Below are 21,528 nucleotides of genomic sequence, written 5' to 3' on the forward strand. Positions count from 1 at the left end.
ACTGCACCATGCACCAACATCCTGAGTCCACTTTAGGCCATTCTCCTGTATCTCCCATTGTGTGTGTGTGTGTGTGTGTGTGTGTGTGTGTGTGTGTGTGTGTGTGTGTGTGTGTGTGTGTGTGTGTGTGTGTGTGTGTGTGTGTGTGTGTGTGTGTGTGTGTGTGTGTGTGTGTGTGTGTGTGTGTGTGTGTGTGTGTGTGTGTGTGTGTGTGTGTGTGTGTGTGTCTTTTTTCTCTCTCCCTCTGGCACATTTCTCTCCTCTTTTCTCTCCTGCTTCTTGAACTCTTGATACACCACATGACCAATAGTATATGGACACCAGCTCGTGGAAAATTCCATGGAGTTGGTCCCCCCTTTGCTGCTATAACAGTCTCCACTCTTCTGGGAAGGCTTTCCACTAGATGTTGGAACGTTGCTGCGGGGACTTGCTTCCATTCAGCCACAAGAGCATTAGTGAGGTCGGGCTCTGATGTTGGGCGATTAGGCCTGGCTCGCAGTCGGTGTTCCAATTAATCCCAAACGTGTTCACTGGGGTTGAGGTCAGGGCTCTGTGCAGGCCAGTCAAGTTCTTCCACACAGATCTCCACAAACCATTTCTGTATAGACCTCGCTTTGTGCACGGCGGCATTGTCATGCTGAACAGGAACGGGCCTTCCCAAACGGATGCCACAAAGTTGGAAACACAGAATCGTCTAGAATGTCATTGTATGCTGTAGCATTAATATGTCTCTTCACTGGAACTAAGGGGCCTAGCCCAAACCATGAAAAACAGCCCCAGACCATTATTCCTCCTCCACCAAACTTTACAGTTGGCACTATGCATTAGGGCAGGTAGTGTTCGCCTGGCATCTGTCAAACCCAGATTCGTCCGTTGGACTGCCAGATGGTGAAGCGTGAACCTGTTTCCACTGCTCCAGAGTCCAATGGCGGCGAGCTTTAAACCACTCCAGCCGATGCTTGCACATTGCACATGGTGATCTTAGGCTTGTGAGCAGCTGCTCGGCCATGGAAACCCATTTCATGAAGCTCCTGACGAACAGTTCTTGTGCTGACGTTGCTTCCAGAGGCAGTTTGGAACTCGGTAGTGAGTGTTGCAACCAGGACAGACGATTTTTATGCGCTATATGCTTCAGCACTCGGCGGTCCCGTTCTGTGAGCTTGTGTGGTCTACCACTTCGCGGCTAAGGCCGTTCTACTGTCAATGTTTGTCTATGGAGATTGCATGGATTTGTGCTTGATTTTATACACGTCAGCAACGGGTGTGGCTGAAATAGCCGAATCCACTACTTTGAATATGTATATATATATAGTGTACCTCTCCTCCCACCTCCCCTCCTCCCTTTTCCTTCTTTCCCTCCATCCCCCACTCCCTTTTCAATGACCCCCTCTACACCCAGAGCATGTCAGATAAAAAACAATACAAACATAACATCTTCATGTTCTTCTCTTTCTTTGATATGTCCCTCCATTCCGCTGGCAGCAAAGCTGGTGTCCCTCCTCTGATCTGCTCTTTCATGTTCTCTTCTTTCTCCTCTCAGGGGTAATAAACGGGGTGTGTGTTTCTGGGGGAAGTGGTGGGTAGGCGGCACTTTCATGTCCTCTAAACCCAGGATTAGGGTGAGGATCTCAGGGAGAGAGTAATAAAGTCTCCCCCTGGCTCTGGAGGATCCTGGAAGCGAGGCCAGTCACAGCTCGCTCCACAGGCCCCAGGAAAGCTCACATTTCCTCCACATGCCTTCTGCCTATCCACTCCACATGCCTTCTGCCTGTCCACTCCACACGCCTTCTGCCTATCCACTCCACACGCCTTCTGCCTGTCCACTCCACACGCCTTCTGCCTATCCACTCCACATGCCTTCTGCCTGTCCACTCCACATGCCTTCTGCCTGTCCACTCCACATGCCTTCTGCCTGTCCACTCCACACGCCTTCTGTCTATCCACTCCACACGCCCTCTGCCTGTCCACTCCACACGCCTTCTGCCTGTCCACTCCACATGCCTTCTGCCTGTCCACTCCACACGCCTTCTGCCTGTCCACTCCACACGCCTTCTGCCTGTCCACTCCACATGCCTTCTGCCTGTCCACTCCACACGCCTTCTGCCTGTCAACTCCACATGCCTTCTGCCTGTCCACTCCACATGCCTTCTGCCTGTCCACTCCACACGCCTTCTGCCTGTCCACTCCACACGCCTTCTGCCTGTCCACTCCACATGCCTTCTGCCTGTCCACTCCACACCCTCCGGCTACTAGATGGACTACAGAACAGGAGGATGCAGATGGACTACAGAACATGAGGATGCAGATGGACGACAGAACAGGAGGATGCAGATGGACTACAGAACAGGAGGATGCAGATGGACTACAGGACATGAGGATGCAGATGGACTACAGAACAGGAGGATGCAGATGGACTACAGGACATGAGGATGCAGATGGACTACAGAACATGAAGATGCAGATGGACTACAGGACATGAGGATGCAGATGGACTACAGGACATGAGGATGCAGATGGACTACAGAACAGGAGGATGCAGATGGACTACAGGACATGAGGATGCAGATGGACTACAGGACATGAGGATGCAGATGGACTACAGGACATGAGGATGCAGATGGACTACAGGACATGAAGATGCAGATGGACTACAGGACATGAGGATGCAGATGGACTACAGGACATGGGGATGCAGATGGACTACAGAACATGAAGATGCAGATGGACTACAGGACATGAGGATGCAGATGGACTACAGGACATGAGGATGCAGATGGACTACAGAACAGAAGGATGCAGATGGACTACAGGACATGAGGATGCAGATGGACTACAGAACCGGAGGATGCAGATGGACTACAGGACATGAGGATGCAGATGGACTACAGAACAGGAGGATGCAGATGGACTACAGGACATGAGGATGCAGATGGACTACAGAACAGGAGAATGCAGATGGACTACAGGACATGAGGATGCAGATGGACTACAGAACATGAAGATGCAGATGGACTACAGGACATGAGGATGCAGATGGACTACAGGACATGAGGATGCAGATGGACTACAGGACATGAGGATGCAGATGGACTACAGGACATGAGGATGCAGATGGACTACAGGACATGAGGATGCAGATGGGTACTGCTCGCCTCATCAACAGCTCTTTCTCCGTTGTCTAACCTTCCATCCTCTCTTCCTGTCTTTCATTGCACTGATCTGTCCTCGTCTCCTCTTCATCTGCACTGACTTGAAAGGTGAAGACAATATGGTGGAAACTCATCATCATCATCACGGGGCTCCCGAGTGGCGCACCAGTCTGCATCTCACTGCTTGAGGCATCACTACAGACACCCTGGTTCGAATCCAGGCTGTATCACAACCGGCCGTGATTGGGAGTCCCATAGGGCGGCGCACAATTTCCCCAGTGTCATCCGGGTTTGGCCGGGGTAGGCCGTCATGGTAAATAAGAATTTGTTCTCAACTGAGTTGCCTAGTTAAATAAAGGTTAAATAAAAAATATATATATAATTACCCACTGGGCACACACTGGTTGAATCAATGTTGTTTCCATGTAATTTCAATGAAGTTACATTGAACCAATGTGGAATTGAAGTCTGTGCCCAGTGAGTAGGCTTTTTCACCTGGTCAGTTCTTTCAGCAAGAGAAGGACTGATTTATACAGCAACTGAGAAAGAGACGTGGCACAAATCATACTGTACCTGTAACTAGGACCAAAAACAGGACCCAACATTCTGTGTACAGTTTGATAAGCAGAATGTATTTATTATTGAAAACATAAATATATAAATTATAATCATTGCTGTTTTTATCCAATAGAGGCCCAAATAAAAAATCCTATTAGCCTGTGTTGTTGCAGTTTCTTTAGTTACTGTAAGCAATGGTCCCTGGTCTATTGACAATGAATGAATAAATGAATGCATTGCAAAATGGTGGTGAAACTTCTTCTGATTTCCTTTATACATATAGCACCAATGGAATCACCTTGGAAGTCTGTATAGTGCAGTTGAAGATGTTGTTACCACAACACAAAGCAGCTGCAGATACAGTCATCTATTTTCTCTCAACATGTCTCTCACCCAGGACTTCATAAAGTGCTGATCTAGGATCAGTTTAGTTGTTTAGATCATAATGAATAAGATGAACAGCACTCCTACTCTGAGACATTTAGTGCTGATCTAGGATCAGTTTAGCTGTTTAGATCATAATGAATAAGATGAACAGCACTCCTACTCTGAGACATTTTGGAAAAGTGCCCAGGTCTTTCTATTGATTCAGTGTGTGCCAAACGACAACCTATTCCCGATGTAGCGCACTAATTTTGGCCAGTGGCTCTGGTCTAAAGTAGTGCACTGCAATCTACGGGAAATAGGGTGTTGTTAGAGATTTGGTGTCAGTCTCTCCATAAACAGTGGTATCTTCTTTTTCGATCTTTCACTCATCAACAGTGGAACAGTCTTCATCGTTGTTAACGTGTCAACAGTGGAACAGTCTTCCTCGTTGTTAACGTGTCAACAGTGGAACAGTCTTCCTCGTTGTTAACGTGTCAACAGTGGAACAGTCTTCATCGTTGTTAACGTGTCAACAGTGGAACAGTCTTCATCGTTGTTAACGTGTCAATGGAAGACTGCTGCTTGATTAACTAGGAAACCATCCATGTTGGTTTGTTCACAAACTCTCTCTCATTCAAGATGGACTTTGTACTCGTTAAGAACAGCTTGTGTGCTGGTGGGGCGGACTGGGTACCATCTTATCAAAGGAGTGTGATGTGGGTTAAAAGTGGTTTCACACACACATTTATGTGCACACACACACACACACATGCTGAACGTGTGTGTTCTGTTGTGTATAATGGCGCTCTGGTTACTGGGTGTAACTTTTGGCTAGATAACTGGGTTAAAGAGACACAGTCCAACGATGCCCCAGATTGAGTCTTCCTCAGCCAGCTCTGCACTAACCTGATCTCAGATCGGTTTGTGCTGTCTTGCCAATGACTATATGTGTTTGGAGGACAACACAAACTGATCTGGGACCAGGTTAGCTCTATCCAGCGCTCTAGATAATACAGTACAGCACTGCTGATGTAAGGCTGCCCTACACCACCAAACAGGGTGCATTGCTGGGGACTTATACATTTCCTCACCCCCATTCCTGCATCGTTTCCATGGATTAAATAAAAGCCTTCAACCACAACAAACAAAGAAATAACAAACATACTTCCTACTTGAATATAAGTAAGCATAATATATTTTCTTAACAAAAATAAAGCATCTTCCTGTACTTGTACAGACTCTGTCCTCCCCATCTCCTCCTCGCCACGCTTCCTTACATTTCCAGCCCATACAACTAGACTTGAGACTGTTCAGATAATATACTGGCACATAATAAGACAACATTGAACATGCGTAACAACTACATGAACATGTGGACATGAAGATTCACTACCAGAGGATCAGACAGAACATGACTCTTACATGTCACAGAAAACATAACAATGTCTTGGAGGGAGAGAGAGAGAAATGAAAACGTTTACACGTATAAATAGTTTATTAGTAGCAATGAATGAATCTTCCTTTCTGAATCGTTCTGTAGTGTATATGGCGACTGGCACAATCCCAATAGGAGCAGATAGGGAAACCCAAGAGAGAGAGAAGCAGAGAAGCCGCTTGGAACAACAGGTCCTGATGATTGCAAACACTTTTCCCAACACTTTATCCAAAAGAAACAAAATGGGCAACCATTTTATGAGTTCCAGAATGTTCACAAGTTCCACTACAGTTTACAGAGAGTTCCGGAACAACAAGTAACACGACCAGTACCTTCTACACCTCTCTACAACTTCTCTCAACATCTCTTTCCCTCTCTCCCTCTCTTTTTCTCTCTGTCAGTCATTGACTGTCCAGGCAAGTGTCACTTAGGCCAACGGCTAGGAACATGCAAGCCTCCACACGTCCCAAAGAGTTCACTGATTGTCCCTCTCTGTGTCCTTTTAGGATCCAGTCAACAGATCCCCCATCAAGGCTTAATCCAATGATCCATCCTGGATCTCTCTCTGTGATCGTCAAACTGTCCTGTTTACCCAAACAAACGACAACCCATCTTGTCCTCCTCTTCTCTTTTCTGCCCAGGTCTTTATCGCCTTCACCATCCTCATCCGCATCACTGTTCGATTGGTTGGTTCTGCTGCACTTGACAGAGACCTTCTGCATTACTTTTTACGGTAATAGAAAAAAGCACCTTTGGCATTTTATTAACTTTTTCTCTTTTTTTCTCTTTACAGTAATCTTTGTTTTTAAAAGGCGGTAGGTGGGGTGGGGTCAGGGAAGGGGGTAGGTCAGCAGTCCAAATATGGCAGCATCCTCTCTTTGGCCCCTTCCACACTGAAGTCCAATGCTGCTGGGGTCTCACCTTATGTCCACTGTGGAGATGAGAGAGAGAGAGAGAGCTGACATTAACATTTAGCATTTCATTAGCATTAGCCTGATCATTACTATTACCATTAGCTTTAGCATTACCATTACCCCCATAATTACTATTACCATTAGCTTTAGCATTAGCATTTCATTAATCCCCATATTATTTGAACATGTTAGAGGTAAAAGGTGATATTCATTCCCCATTTTGTTCAATTTGAACGTGTGTCATAAAGAGAGAGGGACAGACGGACGGACGGAACGACGGACGGAACGATGGACGGAACACTGGACAGACAGACAGGCAGACGGAACATTGGACAGACGGGCAGACGGACAGACAGACAGACAGACAGACAGACAGACAGACAGACAGACAGACAGACAGACAGACAGACAGACAGACAGACAGACAGACAGACAGACAGACAGAGACGAGACAGTCAGAACATTGGACAGACAGACAGACAGACAGACAGACAGACAGACAGACAGACAGACAGACAGACAGACAGACAGACAGACAGACAGAGACGAGACAGTCAGAACATTGGACAGACAGACAGACAGAGATGAGACGAGACAGTCAGAACATTGGACAGACAGACAGACAGAGATGAGACGAGACAGTCAGAACATTGGACAGACAGACAGACAGACAGACAGACAGAGATGAGACAGGACAAATGGACAGAGAGGATGAGAGAGAAAGATAAAGGACATGAAATACAGGGGAGAGCATGGGAAGTAGAGACCATGTAGAATGGTATTTGAAATCAGATACACACAGAGACACAGAGACAGCTGGAGTGAAGGACAAATACTGGTCGGTGAACAAGGTGAGGTTGAAATACTCATTCATAAACTCATACAGGCATAAAAACACAACACAAAGAGGATATGCAGTGTGCAGGCAGGCATAAAAATCACACTAAATCATGCAGCGGCATTCACAGAGCGTGGCCCATTTCAGCCCTCCCTCTCCTCGCACTGATTGGGTGTGGTGTTGATTGTGATCTGATTGGCAAACCTTTCTCTGTCCTGATTGGGCTTGTGACCAGCAGGTGGGTAATTGGTTGGATTGCCATGCTGGTGCTAAAGTCCTCCTACCTGTTGGAGCCGGGGGGTCCGGCGGCCGGACTTTGGAATAATGTGTTCAAGTTTATTATGTCGCCAATAAATCCTTGTTGAGCTTTAGCTTTTTAGCTTTCCTTTTTCTACCTTTAGCCCTAGTATGGTGGCCTGAAAACACAAGTTGGGGAGGGAGGATAGGAGGACAAGGACAAGGGTTAGCAAGAGGGGGAAGCAGCAAGGTTTACGACACAAAGAGCAGAAAGCAGAGGAGATAAAAAGCCTCCATGACAGAGAGAGAATTCAAGAGGATTTGAAATGACACTATAAAAAGTTGAGATGCCTCAGTCCACATTGTCTCTTCCCAACGGAGGCTTTGGATCAAGGGGAAAGGATTGTTACCTGCCGTCCAAGCCAAGCCAAGCAGCCTTTGGACACCCTCCCTTTACACGCATGCATGCACGCACACACACACACACACACACACACAGACAAACAAACACCCTCACACACACACTGACACTGTCTTTCTATCAGACACACACAAGGGGCCTTGCAGGTTTGGCAATAGAAGTCTAGCTTGCAGGCGTGTCTGTTTTCCCAACAGTGATATACAAGAGGTCATGCAGTGCAAGCTAGAGAGCCAGCAGGCAGGCAGGTAGGCAGGAAGACAGACAGACAGACAGACAGACAGACAGACAGACAGACAGACAGACAGACAGACAGACAGACAGACAGACAGACAGACAGACAGACAGACAGACAGACAGACAGACAGACAGACAGACAGACAGACTAGCAGTATAAAAAGACCAGGCGTAGGAAGGAATGACTGAATGGGGCGGGACTCAGATACTCAGACATCCAACCAAACAGTCTGTGAAGGCCATCTACGCTCCAATAAAGTTGTGATAAATTCAGTCGGCCTTAACATTATTTACCTGTGTCTGCGTCTGAGTGCTCGGTCACGTGATGTTGTGACGTGCACACACACTCCAGGTGGTCTTCTAACCTGACCAAGACCTCTTTCAGCTTGGGTTTCCTCCGCACATACTCCACCTTGGCCACCTGAACGAAGGGAGGGAGAGAGGTTAACAACACTACCACAATAACACCATTTACGCTCGTTTAGGCTTTTTCTGTGTTCCCTTCATTCACCTTTCACTCTTTCTCCATTGGCTAACATCAAGAGAGATGGATGAATGAAAAGAAAGAAAGAGAAAGCCCTGCTCCCTCCTCCATTTCTCCTTCTCTAACGCCTCTGGCGCAGCCACCGTCATCTCCCTCTGTTTGATGTATGACAGGAGCATTCCATTGTGCTGATGTGCAGCGTTCTATGGCCTGGTGATCAGGTGTGTCAATATTGAGCAGAGGCTCAAACGATAGGGAGGGAGGAGGGAGTGACACGCACCATGAGGCCCAGTGAAGGTTCACCCTGACTGGGGAGAGATGTTATTTTGAATCTTTTTTCAATTATTATTTAATACAAAAAAAAATAACAAATCCCAGCAACTCCCGTACGGACTCGGGAGAGGCGAAGGTCAAGAGCCGTGCGTCCCCCGAAACATGACCCAACCAAGCCTCACTGCTTCTTGACACAACGCCCGCTTAACCCGGAAGCCAGCCGCACCAATGTGACGGAGGAAACGCCGTACACCTGGCAACAGTGTTAGAGTGCACTGCGCCCGGCCCGCCACAGGAGTCGCAAACCCTCTCCTAACCCGGACGACGCTGGGCCAATTGTGTGCCGCCCCATGGGTCGGCCACCCGGTCGGGAGTCCCATGGGGCGGCGTACAATTGGCCCAGTGTCGTCTGGGTTAGGGGAGGGTTTGCGACTCCTGCGGCCAGCTGCAACAGAGCCTGGACTAACCAGAATCTCCAGTGGCACAGCTAGTACTGCGATGCAGTGCCTTAGACCACTGCGCCACTCGGGAGGCCAGGGGAGAGTAGTTTGAGAGGTCCCCCTGCCTCTGTGTCTGACCTGCTCCCCTACCTCATCTCAACTAATTTACTGTAGCCAAGCCTAACCCTTGCACTTAACCCAACCCAACACTATCCCACACAGCCAGATCTTACACAGACCTTCACCTAAACTTCCATTCAATAACTCCACCAACCCCAACACTGACTCCCCACCACCCAGCCACTTCAAGGGGCCTGTGAAGTGGGTGTAGTTGGGCTGTTGGGTGGATGTGTAAAATGGCGTTAGGTGATGCCTCTCTCTGATCTCTGATCTGAAGGCCAGGGCAGGTACACAGACACACCCTGGGCCTGGGCCACATGGAAACAATATATCAGGCTTCTGTGCTCTTCCTGGTCATGGCACGGGACAGGATATTGACCGACAATCTCCTCACGCTTTCTGGTGTTATGAACAATGCTGTTATGCAGTCAGGACAGCTCACACACACACACACACACACACACACACACACACACACACACACACACACACACACACACACACACACACACACACACACACACACACACACACACACACACACACACACACACACACACACACACACACACACACACACAGATGGGAGAGAAGGAGAGTTCTTTCTCAATCCCATTCTGGCCTCCAGCCAAGTCAAGCTCTACCCAGTGAATTAGTCACACAGCCCAAATAATACACCATTCCATTCTGATACTACATAACCTTGTAATGTTTGGGCCCTGCAATGACGTAACGTCTCGGAAACATAAGCCCAGGGTGAGACAGAGACGTAGGCTGAACTGGACACAGAGTGGCAAGAAAGAGGGTAGGGAGAACACAGCATCCACTATTCAGCATCCTTCCTTTGAAACAGTGTCTTTTAGAAAGGCAGGAAAAGGGGGGAATGAGGGATAGGAAGAGAGAAAACAGGGATAGAGGGAGTGAAAAGGAGGTTAAGTAGCAGAGGTATTCCGTGGGTAAACAGTGGACAATGGTGTCTGGACGGCGATCATCATGGTGTGTGTTTGCTCTTATCTCCGGTCTGAAGCAGAGGGTGAGAGGGCCTGAGCAGAAACTGAGTAGGGGTGGAGACAGAGAGGGAGAGGGAGGGGGAGAGAGGGGAGATGGGTAAAAGAGAGAAGCGGTGGGAAGAGAGGAGGGAATGGGTGAGAGAAAGAGGAGGGAGAGAGAGAAAGAGAGAGAAAGAGGGGGAGAGTTACACAACTGATTGCATTCAACCTGTGTGTCTTCACATAAGTTTGCAGAGGTGGGAGGTTTTAGATTTGTGTACATTCCGGGGACCATGTCATTTTGGGGTGGGTTGTGTGTGTTTAAGGGGGAGTCTTTAAAGGAGGGGGACAGCACACTGAACGTGATCATGGGTAGCATTAAGTCTCATTCATACGTAACCTATTAAACTCAGTCTAGCTCTGTTTAATCCTCAAGGACACTGGTGACTAATATAGGCCTGATTAATCGATAGTGTTTCCTGAGCAAAACAAGCCAAACGGAATCCCACTCCTTGTCACTAGCCAGTGTGTGTGACAGGGGAATCAGAGCTGTACGCACACAGGGGCTGCAGCTGTCTCTGTGCCCGGCTCCGCTGCCGTTGGTTACCAGAATGTCTAGGGGGTCAGGGGTCGGCCAATCAGAAACAGGGAGAGTCAGCGGTGCCTGACAGTTACTACTGTGGCGGAGCCTAATGACAAATGATACACGCACACACAGTTGCACAAACAAACACACATGGACAAGGGGATAAAGCGGTGTGTATGTGTGACAGAGAGGCCAGCAGTAGGCCTGTTACTCAACACAGCAGGGTTAAGGACACACAGAGCAGAACAGCACCTACACCCTTCCCTCTGAGTGTGTGGCTGCTTTTCAACATGTCTCCACCAATGAAGTTATGTACTCTCCCTCTGCTCTTCCCACTTTGTCAACAGCAAGCGTTCTCTTGATTAGTCACTGTCTTCCTCTACACTTCTCATCTCCTCCTTGTCATTCTCTCCCTCCCTTCACTTGTCTCCTTGTACACAGCCAGGGCACATTCCCAGAGTCAGAGTATGACAATAGACTGATACTGGAATTAGGAAGTGGAGAGGAGGGGGGAGGGGTGTTCAGTTCAGTACTGGGTAACACGCAAACAGCCCTGCTCCCTCCTCCACATCCTCCTCTATGTCCCCCTGTCACCATGTCAGCCTGTCTGTGTCCCTGTCACCATGTCAGCCTGTCTGTGTCCCTGTCACCATGTCAGCCTGTCTGGGTCCTGTCACCATGTCAGCCTGTCTGCGTCCCTGTCACCATGTCAGCCTGTCTGTGTCCCTGCCACCATGTCAGCATGTCTGTGTCCCTGTCACCATGTCAGCCTGTCTGTGTCCTGTCACCATGTCAGCCTGTCTGTGTCCCTGTCACCATGTCAGCCTGTCTGTGTCCCTGTCACCATGTCAGCCTGTCTGTGTCCCTGTCACCATGTCAGCTTGTCTGCGTCCCTGTCACCATGTCAGCCTGTCTGTGTCCTGTCACCATGTCAGCCTGTGTCCCTGTCACCATGTCAGCCTGTCTGTGTCCCTGTCACCATGTCAGCCTGTCTGTGTCCTGTCACCATGTCAGCCTGTCTGTGTCCTGTCACCATGTCAACCTGTCTGTGTCCTGTCACCATGTCAGCCTGTCTGTGTCCCTGTCACCATGTCAGCCTGTCTGTGTCCTGTCACCATGTCAGCCTGTCTGTGTCCCTGTCACCATGTCAGCCTGTCTGTGTCCTGTCACCATGTCAGCCTGTCTGTGTCCTGTCACCATGTCAGCCTGTGTCACTGTCACCAGGTTAGCATGTCTGTGTCCCTGTCACCCTGTCAGCCTGTCTGTGTCCCTGTCACCATGTTAGCCTGTCTGTGTCCCTGTCACCCTGTCAGCCTGTCTGTGTCTCTGTCAGCCTGTCTGTGTCCCTGTCACCATGTCAGCCTGTGTCCCTGTCACCATGTCAGCTTGTCTGCGTCCCTGTCACCATGTCAGCCTGTCTGTGTCCTGTCACCATGTCAGCCTGTGTCCCTGTCACCATGTCAGCCTGTCTGTGTCCTGTCACCATGTTAGCCTGTCTGTGTCCTGTCACCATGTCAGCCTGTCTGTGTCCTGTCACCATGTCAACCTGTCTGTGTCCTGTCACCATGTCAGCCTGTCTGTGTCCCTGTCACCATGTCAGCCTGTCTGTGTCCTGTCACAATGTCAACCTGTCTGTGTCCCTGTCACCATGTCAGCCTGTCTGTGTCCTGTCACCATGTCAGCCTGTCTGTGTCCTGTCACCATGTCAGCCTGTGTCACTGTCACCAGGTTAGCCTGTCTGTGTCCCTGTCACCCTGTCAGCCTGTCTGTGTCTCTGTCAGCCTGTCTGTGTCCCTGTCACCATGTCAGCCTGTGTCCCTGTCACCATGTTAGCCTGTCTGTGTCCCTGCCACCATGTCAGCCTGTCTATGTCCCTGTCACCATGTCAGCCTGCGTCCCTGTCACCCTGTCAACCTGTCTGTGTCCTGTCATGACACTCTCTGACTCCCCAGAAATATTGACATTCATAGTTAATTCAATCTTCCTTTCATTGAACCCACTCAAGTCCCGTCTCAGAACCCACCATCACAGCAGCTAGACACACCATAGAAGACCCCGTGGTGCAACCGAAGGGGCCCCACACACTCTATATATAAATCATCAACCTCTAAACTCTGTCAGAAAGCCGGGCCTGGGAAAGAATCCCGGTCAGGTTATGGAATGATATCCGATCCGGCCAGAGAGAGAGAGCAACGGAGGGTTTAAAGGGTTTATGCAGTGAGCTCTGGGATAGAAGGGAAAAGGTAGGTCTCTTCCTGGTCTCTCTCCCAGTCTCTCCCAGTCTCTCCTGGTCTCTTCAACTCTCTTCCAGCCTTTTCCAGTCTTTCCTGATGTCTCTCGCCTAGTCTCTCTCCCAGTCTCTCTCCCAGTCTCTCTCCAGTCTCTCTCCAGTCTCTCTCCAGTCTCTCTCCAGTCTCTATCCCAGTCTCTCTCCAGTCTCTCCCCAGTCTCTATCCCAGTCTCTATCCCAGTCTCTCTCCCAGTCTCTCTCCAGTCTCTCCCCAGTCTCTATCCCAGTCTCTATCCCAGTCTCTCTCCAGTCTCTCTCCCAGTCTCTCTCCCAGTCTCTCTCCCAGTCTCTCTCCAGTCTCTCTCCCAGTCTCTCTCCAGTCTCTATCCCAGTCTCTCTCCAGTCTCTCGCCAGTCTCTCTCCCAGTCTCTCTCCAGTCTCTATCCTAGTCTCTCTCTCCAGTCTATCTCTCCAGTCTCTATCCCAGTGTTTATCCCAGTCTCTCTCTCCAGTCTCTCTCTCCAGTCTCTCTCTCCAGTCTCTATCCCAGTCTCTCTCTCCAGTCTCTATCCCAGTCTCTCTCTCCAGTCTCTCTCTCCAGTCTCTATCCCAGTCTCTCTCTCCAGTCTCTCTCTCCAGTCTCTATCCCAGTCTCTCTCTCCAGTCTATCTCTCCAGTCTCTATCCCAGTCTCTCTCTCCAGTCTCTCTCTCCAGTCTCTCTCTCCAGTCTCTCTCTCCAGTCTCTATCCCAGTCTTTATCCCAGTCTCTCTCTCCAGTCTCTATCCCAGTCTCTCTCTCCAGTCTCTCTCTCCAGTCTCTCTCTCCAGTCTCTCCCTCCAGTCTAACTCTCCAGTCTCTCCCTCCAGTCTCTCTCTCCAGTCTCTCTCTCCAGTCTCTCTCTCCAGTCTCTATCCCAGTCTCTATCCCAGTCTCTCCCTCCAGTCTCTCTCTCCAGTCTCTATCCCAGTCTCTATCCCAGTCTCTCTCTCTCCAGTCTCTCTCTCCAGACTCTCTCTCCAGACTCTCTCTCCAGTCTCTATCCCAGCCTCTCCCAGCTCTGAAGCCGATTGTCCTGGCTGGGTTAATTGGGATTTCCCCCGATGGGAGTGCCGGAGCGTGGAAAGGAAAGTTTCGGCTCAGCGGTCCAAGGAAAACAAGGCTTGGATGTGGATGTGCACCACGGGTAGTTAGGAATGGGAACAACATCGCAATAAAGGAAAATAAATAAGATGGGGGAGGAGGAGGAGAGTAAGAAGGGAGGGGTGAAGGAGGAGGGGAGAGTGGGGGATACGCAATTGCAGGATAAATTAAGTGGCTGAGTCCCAACACTAGACACCAGACACACAGACACCAGACATACAGAGGAAAACCTGCAACCCCCTTCTAACCCTGCTCATTGTGAGCTACAAGGGGGGTATAAGGGACAGAGAAGGCAGGAGGGAGATAGAGGGGGCTGTCTCTCTATCTATCTGTCTGACAGTCTGGTTTTAATGGAAAAAGGAATAGATTCCCTCCTCCTTCATAAAGGGTGATCCTCATGAGGAACTCAATGACCAGGGCTTTGAAAGTGTTGAACCGACAGACAGACAGCAAATCCCCCAACGCTTTCAACTCTGAGAAGAGGGGGATTGTGAGTAGATGGAGGGTTATAAGGGGTGCTGAGGGGGGATTGATGGGTGGATGGGGAGTTATAAGGGGTGCTGAGGGGGGATTAGGGGAGGATGGGGGGTTATAAGGGGTGCTGAGGGGGATTAGGGGAGGATGGGGGGTTATAAGGGGTGCTGAGGGGGGATTAGGGGAGGATGGGGGGTTATAAGGGGTGCTGAGGGGGGATTAGGGGAGGATGGGGAGTTATAAGGGGTGCTGAGGGGGATTAGGGGAGGATGGGGGGGTTATAAGGGGTGCTGAGGGGGGATTAGGGGTGGATGGGGGGTTATAAGGGGTGCTGAGGGGGGATTAGGGGTGGATGGGGGGTTATAAGGGGTGCTGAGGGGGGATTAGGGGTGGATGGGGGGTTATAAGGGGTGCTGAGGGGGATTAGGGGAGGATGGGGGGTTATAAGGGGTGCTGAGGGGGGATTAGGGGAGGATGGGGGGTTATAAGGGGTGCTGAGGGGGGATTAGGGGTGTGGGGTGAAGAAAGGAAACAAGAAGAGCATTTATCATATGGCATGGAGGCAGGAATGCCAATGGAAACCAATGGGAGGGCTGAGAAAAAGCACTTTATTTCTTCACACCAGTCTCTCCATCTCTCTCTCTCTCTCACACACACAGCTCCCAGTGTGTCACCAAATGTGTATGTGGGGATCGTCTCGACCGCAGACTGTCTGCCTCTCCTTCCTCTTGACACCAAGTATGACCATCATCAAATATCCAACATCAAAGCGTCCAATAAGAGATGTAATTTCTCCTTCATTCCTTTCCTGCTCCTTCCCATGTCCTCACACCAGAACACACACACCGTACCACCTCGCACAAGATGCTTTTCATTACTTTTGCTGTGACTCAATCTAAACTAAGAGTACTCCTACTGATAGTAGTGGAAATTGGAAACCACTCTTTGCCAGAAACCAGAAATGAAGAGTAAAACACTCCCAGAAAGGGAGGTGAAAATTATAAAAAAGTATAGACTAGAAAATGTAAACAAGGTGGTAGAGGGAGAGGGGGGAGGGGTAGAGGGAGGGATATAGAGGTAGAGAGAGAGAGAGAGATTGTTTATTTCACTTTTGTTTCTTGTCTATTTCACTTGCTTTGGCAATATAAACATATGTTTCCCATGCCAATAAAGCCCTTTGAATTGAGAGAGAGACAGAGAGAGCGACAGAGCGAGCGACAGAGCGACAGAGAGCGAGAGAGCGACAGAGAGCGAGAGAGAGAGAGAGAGAGAGAGAGAGAGAGAGAGCGAGAGAGAGAGAAAGAGACAGAAAGGCAGACAGAAAGAGTGGAAGGGAGGGAAGGAAGGAGATGGAGACAGACAGAAAGAACAAAATAGAGAGAGGTAACGAGATGGAGGTGAAGACGGAATGCTCTCCTTTGTCATCAATGGTAATTAGAGCTAGGTAAGAGTGGTGTTTATATGAAGTGTTGGGCCTGACAGTGGTCTGACAGGTAATCACTACTCTGTAGAGGCCCTGTGGGCACAAGTATGGGATGGCAGAGAAAACACCCCATATTACCTTGTCTTTATCTTTTCATGTTTTCTACCATTCTGATGAATGTCCCGTGGACTGAAATGTTGATGGGGTTTTTAAGCAAACTGGAATAAAAATGCAACAGATTTTAGTTTAGTCTATCCAATAGAGAGAGTAGGTACAGATGTTGGATCTTATTTTGACCAGTTTCTCAAAGCAGGAAAATTACCCTGCAGCAACAGGAAATGTGAATTATTGTGTGGATTATAATAAATGGACATTTTTGTAGAGACTGATAGATTTTCAGTTAAGGCAAATCAATTCTGACATTTTAAAGTTGAAATTATAAACTTTAGAAGCCTTTTTAAACCTCTAATACAATATACGTTTGCATTTCCTGCTGTACAGAATAAATCCTACAACAACAGGGTGATCAAATGAAGATCCAACATGTAGTGGTGAGGAGTGTAGTGGTGTAGTGTAGTGTTGTGTTCCCCAGCAGGGCTGGGCTCTGGGACACTGATAAGCACAGCAAACAGAATGGGCCTTGACACCCTTTAAAGCAGGAAGAGTCACAGAACACATGCAACATGTAGGTAACTAACATCAAACAGACCAGAACTGGGTTCAAATACTATTGGAAATCATTTTATATTCTTTAGCTGTACTTTATTGAATTTGTAATGGAACCAATAGAAATGTCCCAAAAGTGCAAACCTGGCACTCAAGGCAGGCTAAAGCAAACACTCAATGTATTTGAAAGATTTGAAATATATAATATTTGAACTCAGGTTTGATAGAGAGAAACAGCTTTAAACGCTGAGGGCGAGAGCAAGAGAGAGGATGAAGTCAAAGCAGAAGTTCAAAAGGGAGGACAGGAGACGAGGAGTGGACGTAAAAGGCTAAAGAAAGAGAGCGAGATGGAAATGAAGAAAGAATAAAAAGAAATGTAAAAAAATGTTGAATTACATTTCTTATTTCAGCAGATGCATTCCAGACGGTCCAGTTCTGGCCCAAGTTCTAGAATCTGTCCAGCTTCATGGTCTCTGGCACAGAGTGGATTACCCCCAGACACACACACACACACACACACACACACACACACACACACACACACACACACACACACACACACACACACACACACACACACACACACACACACACACACACACACACACACACACACTCCAACCCTCACCATTTAGCAGAAAATCTGGGACCAAATCAAAGTGAAAATACTTCACAGCTGCACCAACTTCAAACAGGGACCCCCTTCACTTCTCCTCTCCCCCCTCCATCCCCCTCATACCTCTCTCACATAATCCACGGGACGCCTCACACACACATTAATCACACTGACTGTATGGCCGTCAACTCGTCCCTTTATTTATGAAACACCCCGTAACCAGGTCCCACACGAGGACAGGCCCCGGCTAGTAGCTACTGCCTCCGTCCTGACTGACTGCCATTCAGATGAATGAGGGAACGGAAGTGTGTGTGTGTGTTTGTTTGTATGCGTGCTTGCATCCTTTTGCATGCTTCACCTCTGTATGTGTGCTTGCGCCTGTGTGTGTGTACTTTCCTATGAATGTGTTTCCTCCTGTGTGTGTGTGTGTGTGTGTGTGTGTGTGTGTGTGTGTGTGTGTGTGTAGAGGTCAGAAGGTCAGAGGAGGCTCCTTAAAGTCAGGGTCAGTAGAGATGTGTGGATCCTGCAGCTATATCCTCCTGACCCTCTGTGGCCTCCAGCTTTGATCCAACAGGCATCAACACTTCATTACTCTGTGGCCTCTCTTCCCCTCAGCTCCCCTCAGTAGCACTCTCATCTCTCTACTGCTGCTGCCTCAACACTAATGGTCTTGTCCCAGGCAGCGCGTTAGGGGAGAACACATGGCACAGAGGAGCAACACACACACACAGGCGCAAGCATGTGCACAAATGCATGTGCACGCACACACACACACACACACACACACACACACACACACACACACACACACACACACACACACACACACACACACACACACACACACACACACACACACACACACACACACACTGTAACCGGGAATACTTGTTACACACACTCCCACACAGAGACTGAGCCAGCCGAGCAGATGAGGTAACCCTCTCCTACTCCTAGTCTTTCTGATTGCTGGTCCATTACTCCCCAATGTCCTGCTAGACTAGTGTTCTCCATGGTCTCTTTTGTTGGAAGGGTTATCTGTCTGAAGAGGACCCTCCCCAGAACAATCCCCCCCCTTTGAACTGTCAAAGAGAAGCCGACATCGTCCCCAGTCCTAGTGTCGTTGCCTTGCTGACGTTGCTCCAATGTCTGGGATATCCAAGACTAGTTAGTGGTCAAACTACAACTAAAAAAGGGAAGTGACAGCTTTATTCTCTGTCAGTCTGACTGACTGTTTCCTTTAGCCTGTGGGAGAACACACAAACACACACACACACACACAAACGCACACACACGCACACAGTCCTCACTAGACCCTCTTGTCCTCAGAGCAGGGCCTGCTTCCCAGAACCACCTGTTGTTTTACAGATGACTGTATCTAACCTGCAGGCCCGGGCCAGCAGCCCTGACAAACCCATCAGAACCCTGTAATGCAATGCAACGCACCCCAGCTCATCACAGCCGGGGACTTGAATACACACACTCACTCAGGAGATGGAAAAAGATGGGAAAGATGGAGCAGACAAAACAGACGTGTTGAGGTGGGGAATAAAAAGATAGAGAGAAAGTGATATAGACTAGAGAAAGAGAGAAAAAGGGATATAGAGAGATATGGATATTAAGAGAGAGAGAGAGAGAGTGAGCAAGACAGAGAGAGGGTAGAGAGAGAGGGGGGGTAGAGAGAGAGCTAGAGAGGGGGAGAGAGAGAGGAGGGAAGAAGAGGGTGAGGGAGAGAGGGAGACGGGGAGGGAGCGGGGGAGAGAAGGAGAGGGTAAGGAAAGGGAGAGGGAGAGAGGGAGGGAAGGAGAGGGGGAGGGAGAGTGGGAGGGAAGGAGGGGGGGAAGGAGAGGGGGAGGGAGAGAGAGAGGGAGGGAGGGAGAGGGGGAGGGAGAGATGGAGCGGGGGAGGGAGAGAGGGAGGGAAGGAGGGGGGGAAGGAGAGAGAGAGGGAAGGACGGAGAGGGGTAGGGAGAGAGAGAGGGAGGGAGGGACGGAGAGGGAGAGGGAGGGACGGAGAGGGAAGTGAGGGAGAAGGATAAATAAGGGGAGAGTTATGGTAATGCTACGATGATGGAGCTGACTACTTAAACAGTCTTTTTATTTATCTCATTCTATCTTTCTCTATTATTCCTAATCACCTCTTCTCTCTCTCTCTTTCTCATTCATTATCCCCTCCTCTCTGTTTATCTTCTTCTCTCATTCCCCACTCCCCCTCTTACTCTCTCTCTCTAATTCCTTTAATCCTTTGTTGACATGTCTGACCATTGAATTGCATCTACAGCAGTTCTACCATCACTGCCAGAGCCAGATCCTAATATAGCACACAGTACCACAGAGGGCTATTAGGCCTACTCCCCCTCTCATTGTCACACACACACACACTGCCTGGCTTATCAGTAATGGACCAAAGCACTGGAAAGAAAGAGAGAGAGAGAGAGAGACTCTAGATCTGCCACTATCCCCCCAGGCCAAGCCTATTTAAAGTTAGACTTTTTGATGACTTCGCCAGTGAATAAACCAGGCTTGTACAGCAGCAGGGGCCTACACAGACGTGCTCTTTACTGAGAGCGACAGAAGGAGAAAGAAAAAAGGGAAAAATAAATAAAGTGCATTTAGCTCCAATACTGAAATACATCACGGCACAAGGTGGAAAGAAACATACAATGCGTTCTTTTCCCATCCCTCCATCCCTCCATCCCTCCATCTCTCCATTCCTCCATTCCTCACGTCTAGCACAAGGAAAACATCTTGGGCCGGCGAGACCCAGAGTTAGAGAGAGAGGACCCCATTCAGCTCTATTCCTAAAGACGGGAAAGAAAAAACTTGGCAGGAGGAGACAATGTTCTTCACACCAAATATCCTGAATGTCTGCTGACTGGAGTCACCCCCGTCGGTTGACCTTTACCGGGATAGAGACTCTCTCTCTCAGCTCCCTCCCTGGTCCGACACGGAAAAACTTCCCCACAAAACCGGCTGGCTCCAGGGTTCCCCCCTCCCTCCCTGTCCCTGTGTTGTGTGAAGAAAGCTCATTTATCCAAGGGGGTTTTGGAGGGTGTCAGGAGGGGGACACGGAGGGTGACCACAAGAGAGGGCATTCTGAGAAACTGTCCCAGACCCAACCCTCTGTCCATCTTCCGCTCTTTCTCCACACCAGTCCTCATAACCACTCTCACTGAAAGCATAGCTTAACACTGTAGTGTTTTTCCACTGGGCTTCTTTTAAGAAGTGGACAGACAGACAGACAGACAGACAGACAGACAGACAGACAGACAGACAGACAGACAGACAGACAGACAGACAGACAGACAGACAGACAGACAGACAGACAGACAGACAGACAGACAGACAGACAGACAGACAGACAGACAGACAGACAGACAGGCAGGCAGGCCAGGTGAGGGCGAGACTACAGTGGACGCCACTCAGACATCATGACTAAGCACTGCCATGCCCACTGAGAGCCACAGTGGACCACTTGTTCCTCCCAGTCGCTCAGTCCTCTATTGAGAAGGCTAGACCACTTCTGCAACTGCACCCCAGAGAGCCAATGTCCTGACACAAAATGGCCGCCTATCCCTTTGAAAGCTGACTGGCCAGTACTGCTGTACCAGGAAACTGGTGATGGTATTTTTGTTATTACTCTGGCTAGTGGATATGGCGGCGCTATCTCCAAAGCTGAAACCCTGGCATGGTGCAGCAGTGGAGGTTTGCATGACAGCTGATAACCATGTCTCACCGGGCTGTGACCAGGCAAGATCAGCACGATGGATAGAGTACAGCGATACTGTCTCATACACACACACTGACATGACACACACACAAGATCAGCAAACGCATACATTCAAGAGATATTTAAGAACAGAATGTTCTATGCTTTCCCTATTCGTTCCCAGCCATCCTACACCGCAAGGTGCTCTGCTTGCTTCCATGATAC

General features: G+C 49.1%; 1 protein-coding gene across 4 annotated transcripts in view; it reads right to left on the reverse strand.

The window, feature by feature from the left end:
• Positions 1 to 3,760: 3,760 nt before the first annotated feature.
• The window catches only part of LOC123723765 (platelet-derived growth factor subunit A), a 31,045-nt gene continuing 13,277 nt past the window's right edge, over positions 3,761 to 21,528 (reverse strand). For 2 of the 4 annotated variants that reach the window (XR_006769256.1, XR_006769257.1), the window contains 3 exons: positions 8,447 to 8,573; positions 7,545 to 7,676; positions 3,761 to 6,439 (listed from right to left, as the gene is read on the reverse strand). Coding sequence is in view for 2 of the 4 variants with exons in the window: in XM_045715629.1 (XP_045571585.1) it covers positions 6,426 to 6,439; positions 8,447 to 8,573 (141 nt within the window). In the remaining 2 variants the exon portion in view is untranslated. Of the gene's footprint in view, positions 6,440 to 7,544; positions 7,677 to 8,446; positions 8,574 to 9,999; positions 10,524 to 21,528 lie in introns of those variants that run through there. The other 2 variants (XM_045715629.1, XM_045715630.1) reach the window with 2 other exon arrangements.

This window comes from Salmo salar, chromosome ssa03 (genome assembly GCF_905237065.1).
Source record: "Salmo salar chromosome ssa03, Ssal_v3.1, whole genome shotgun sequence".
Lineage (NCBI taxonomy): Eukaryota > Metazoa > Chordata > Actinopteri > Salmoniformes > Salmonidae > Salmo > Salmo salar.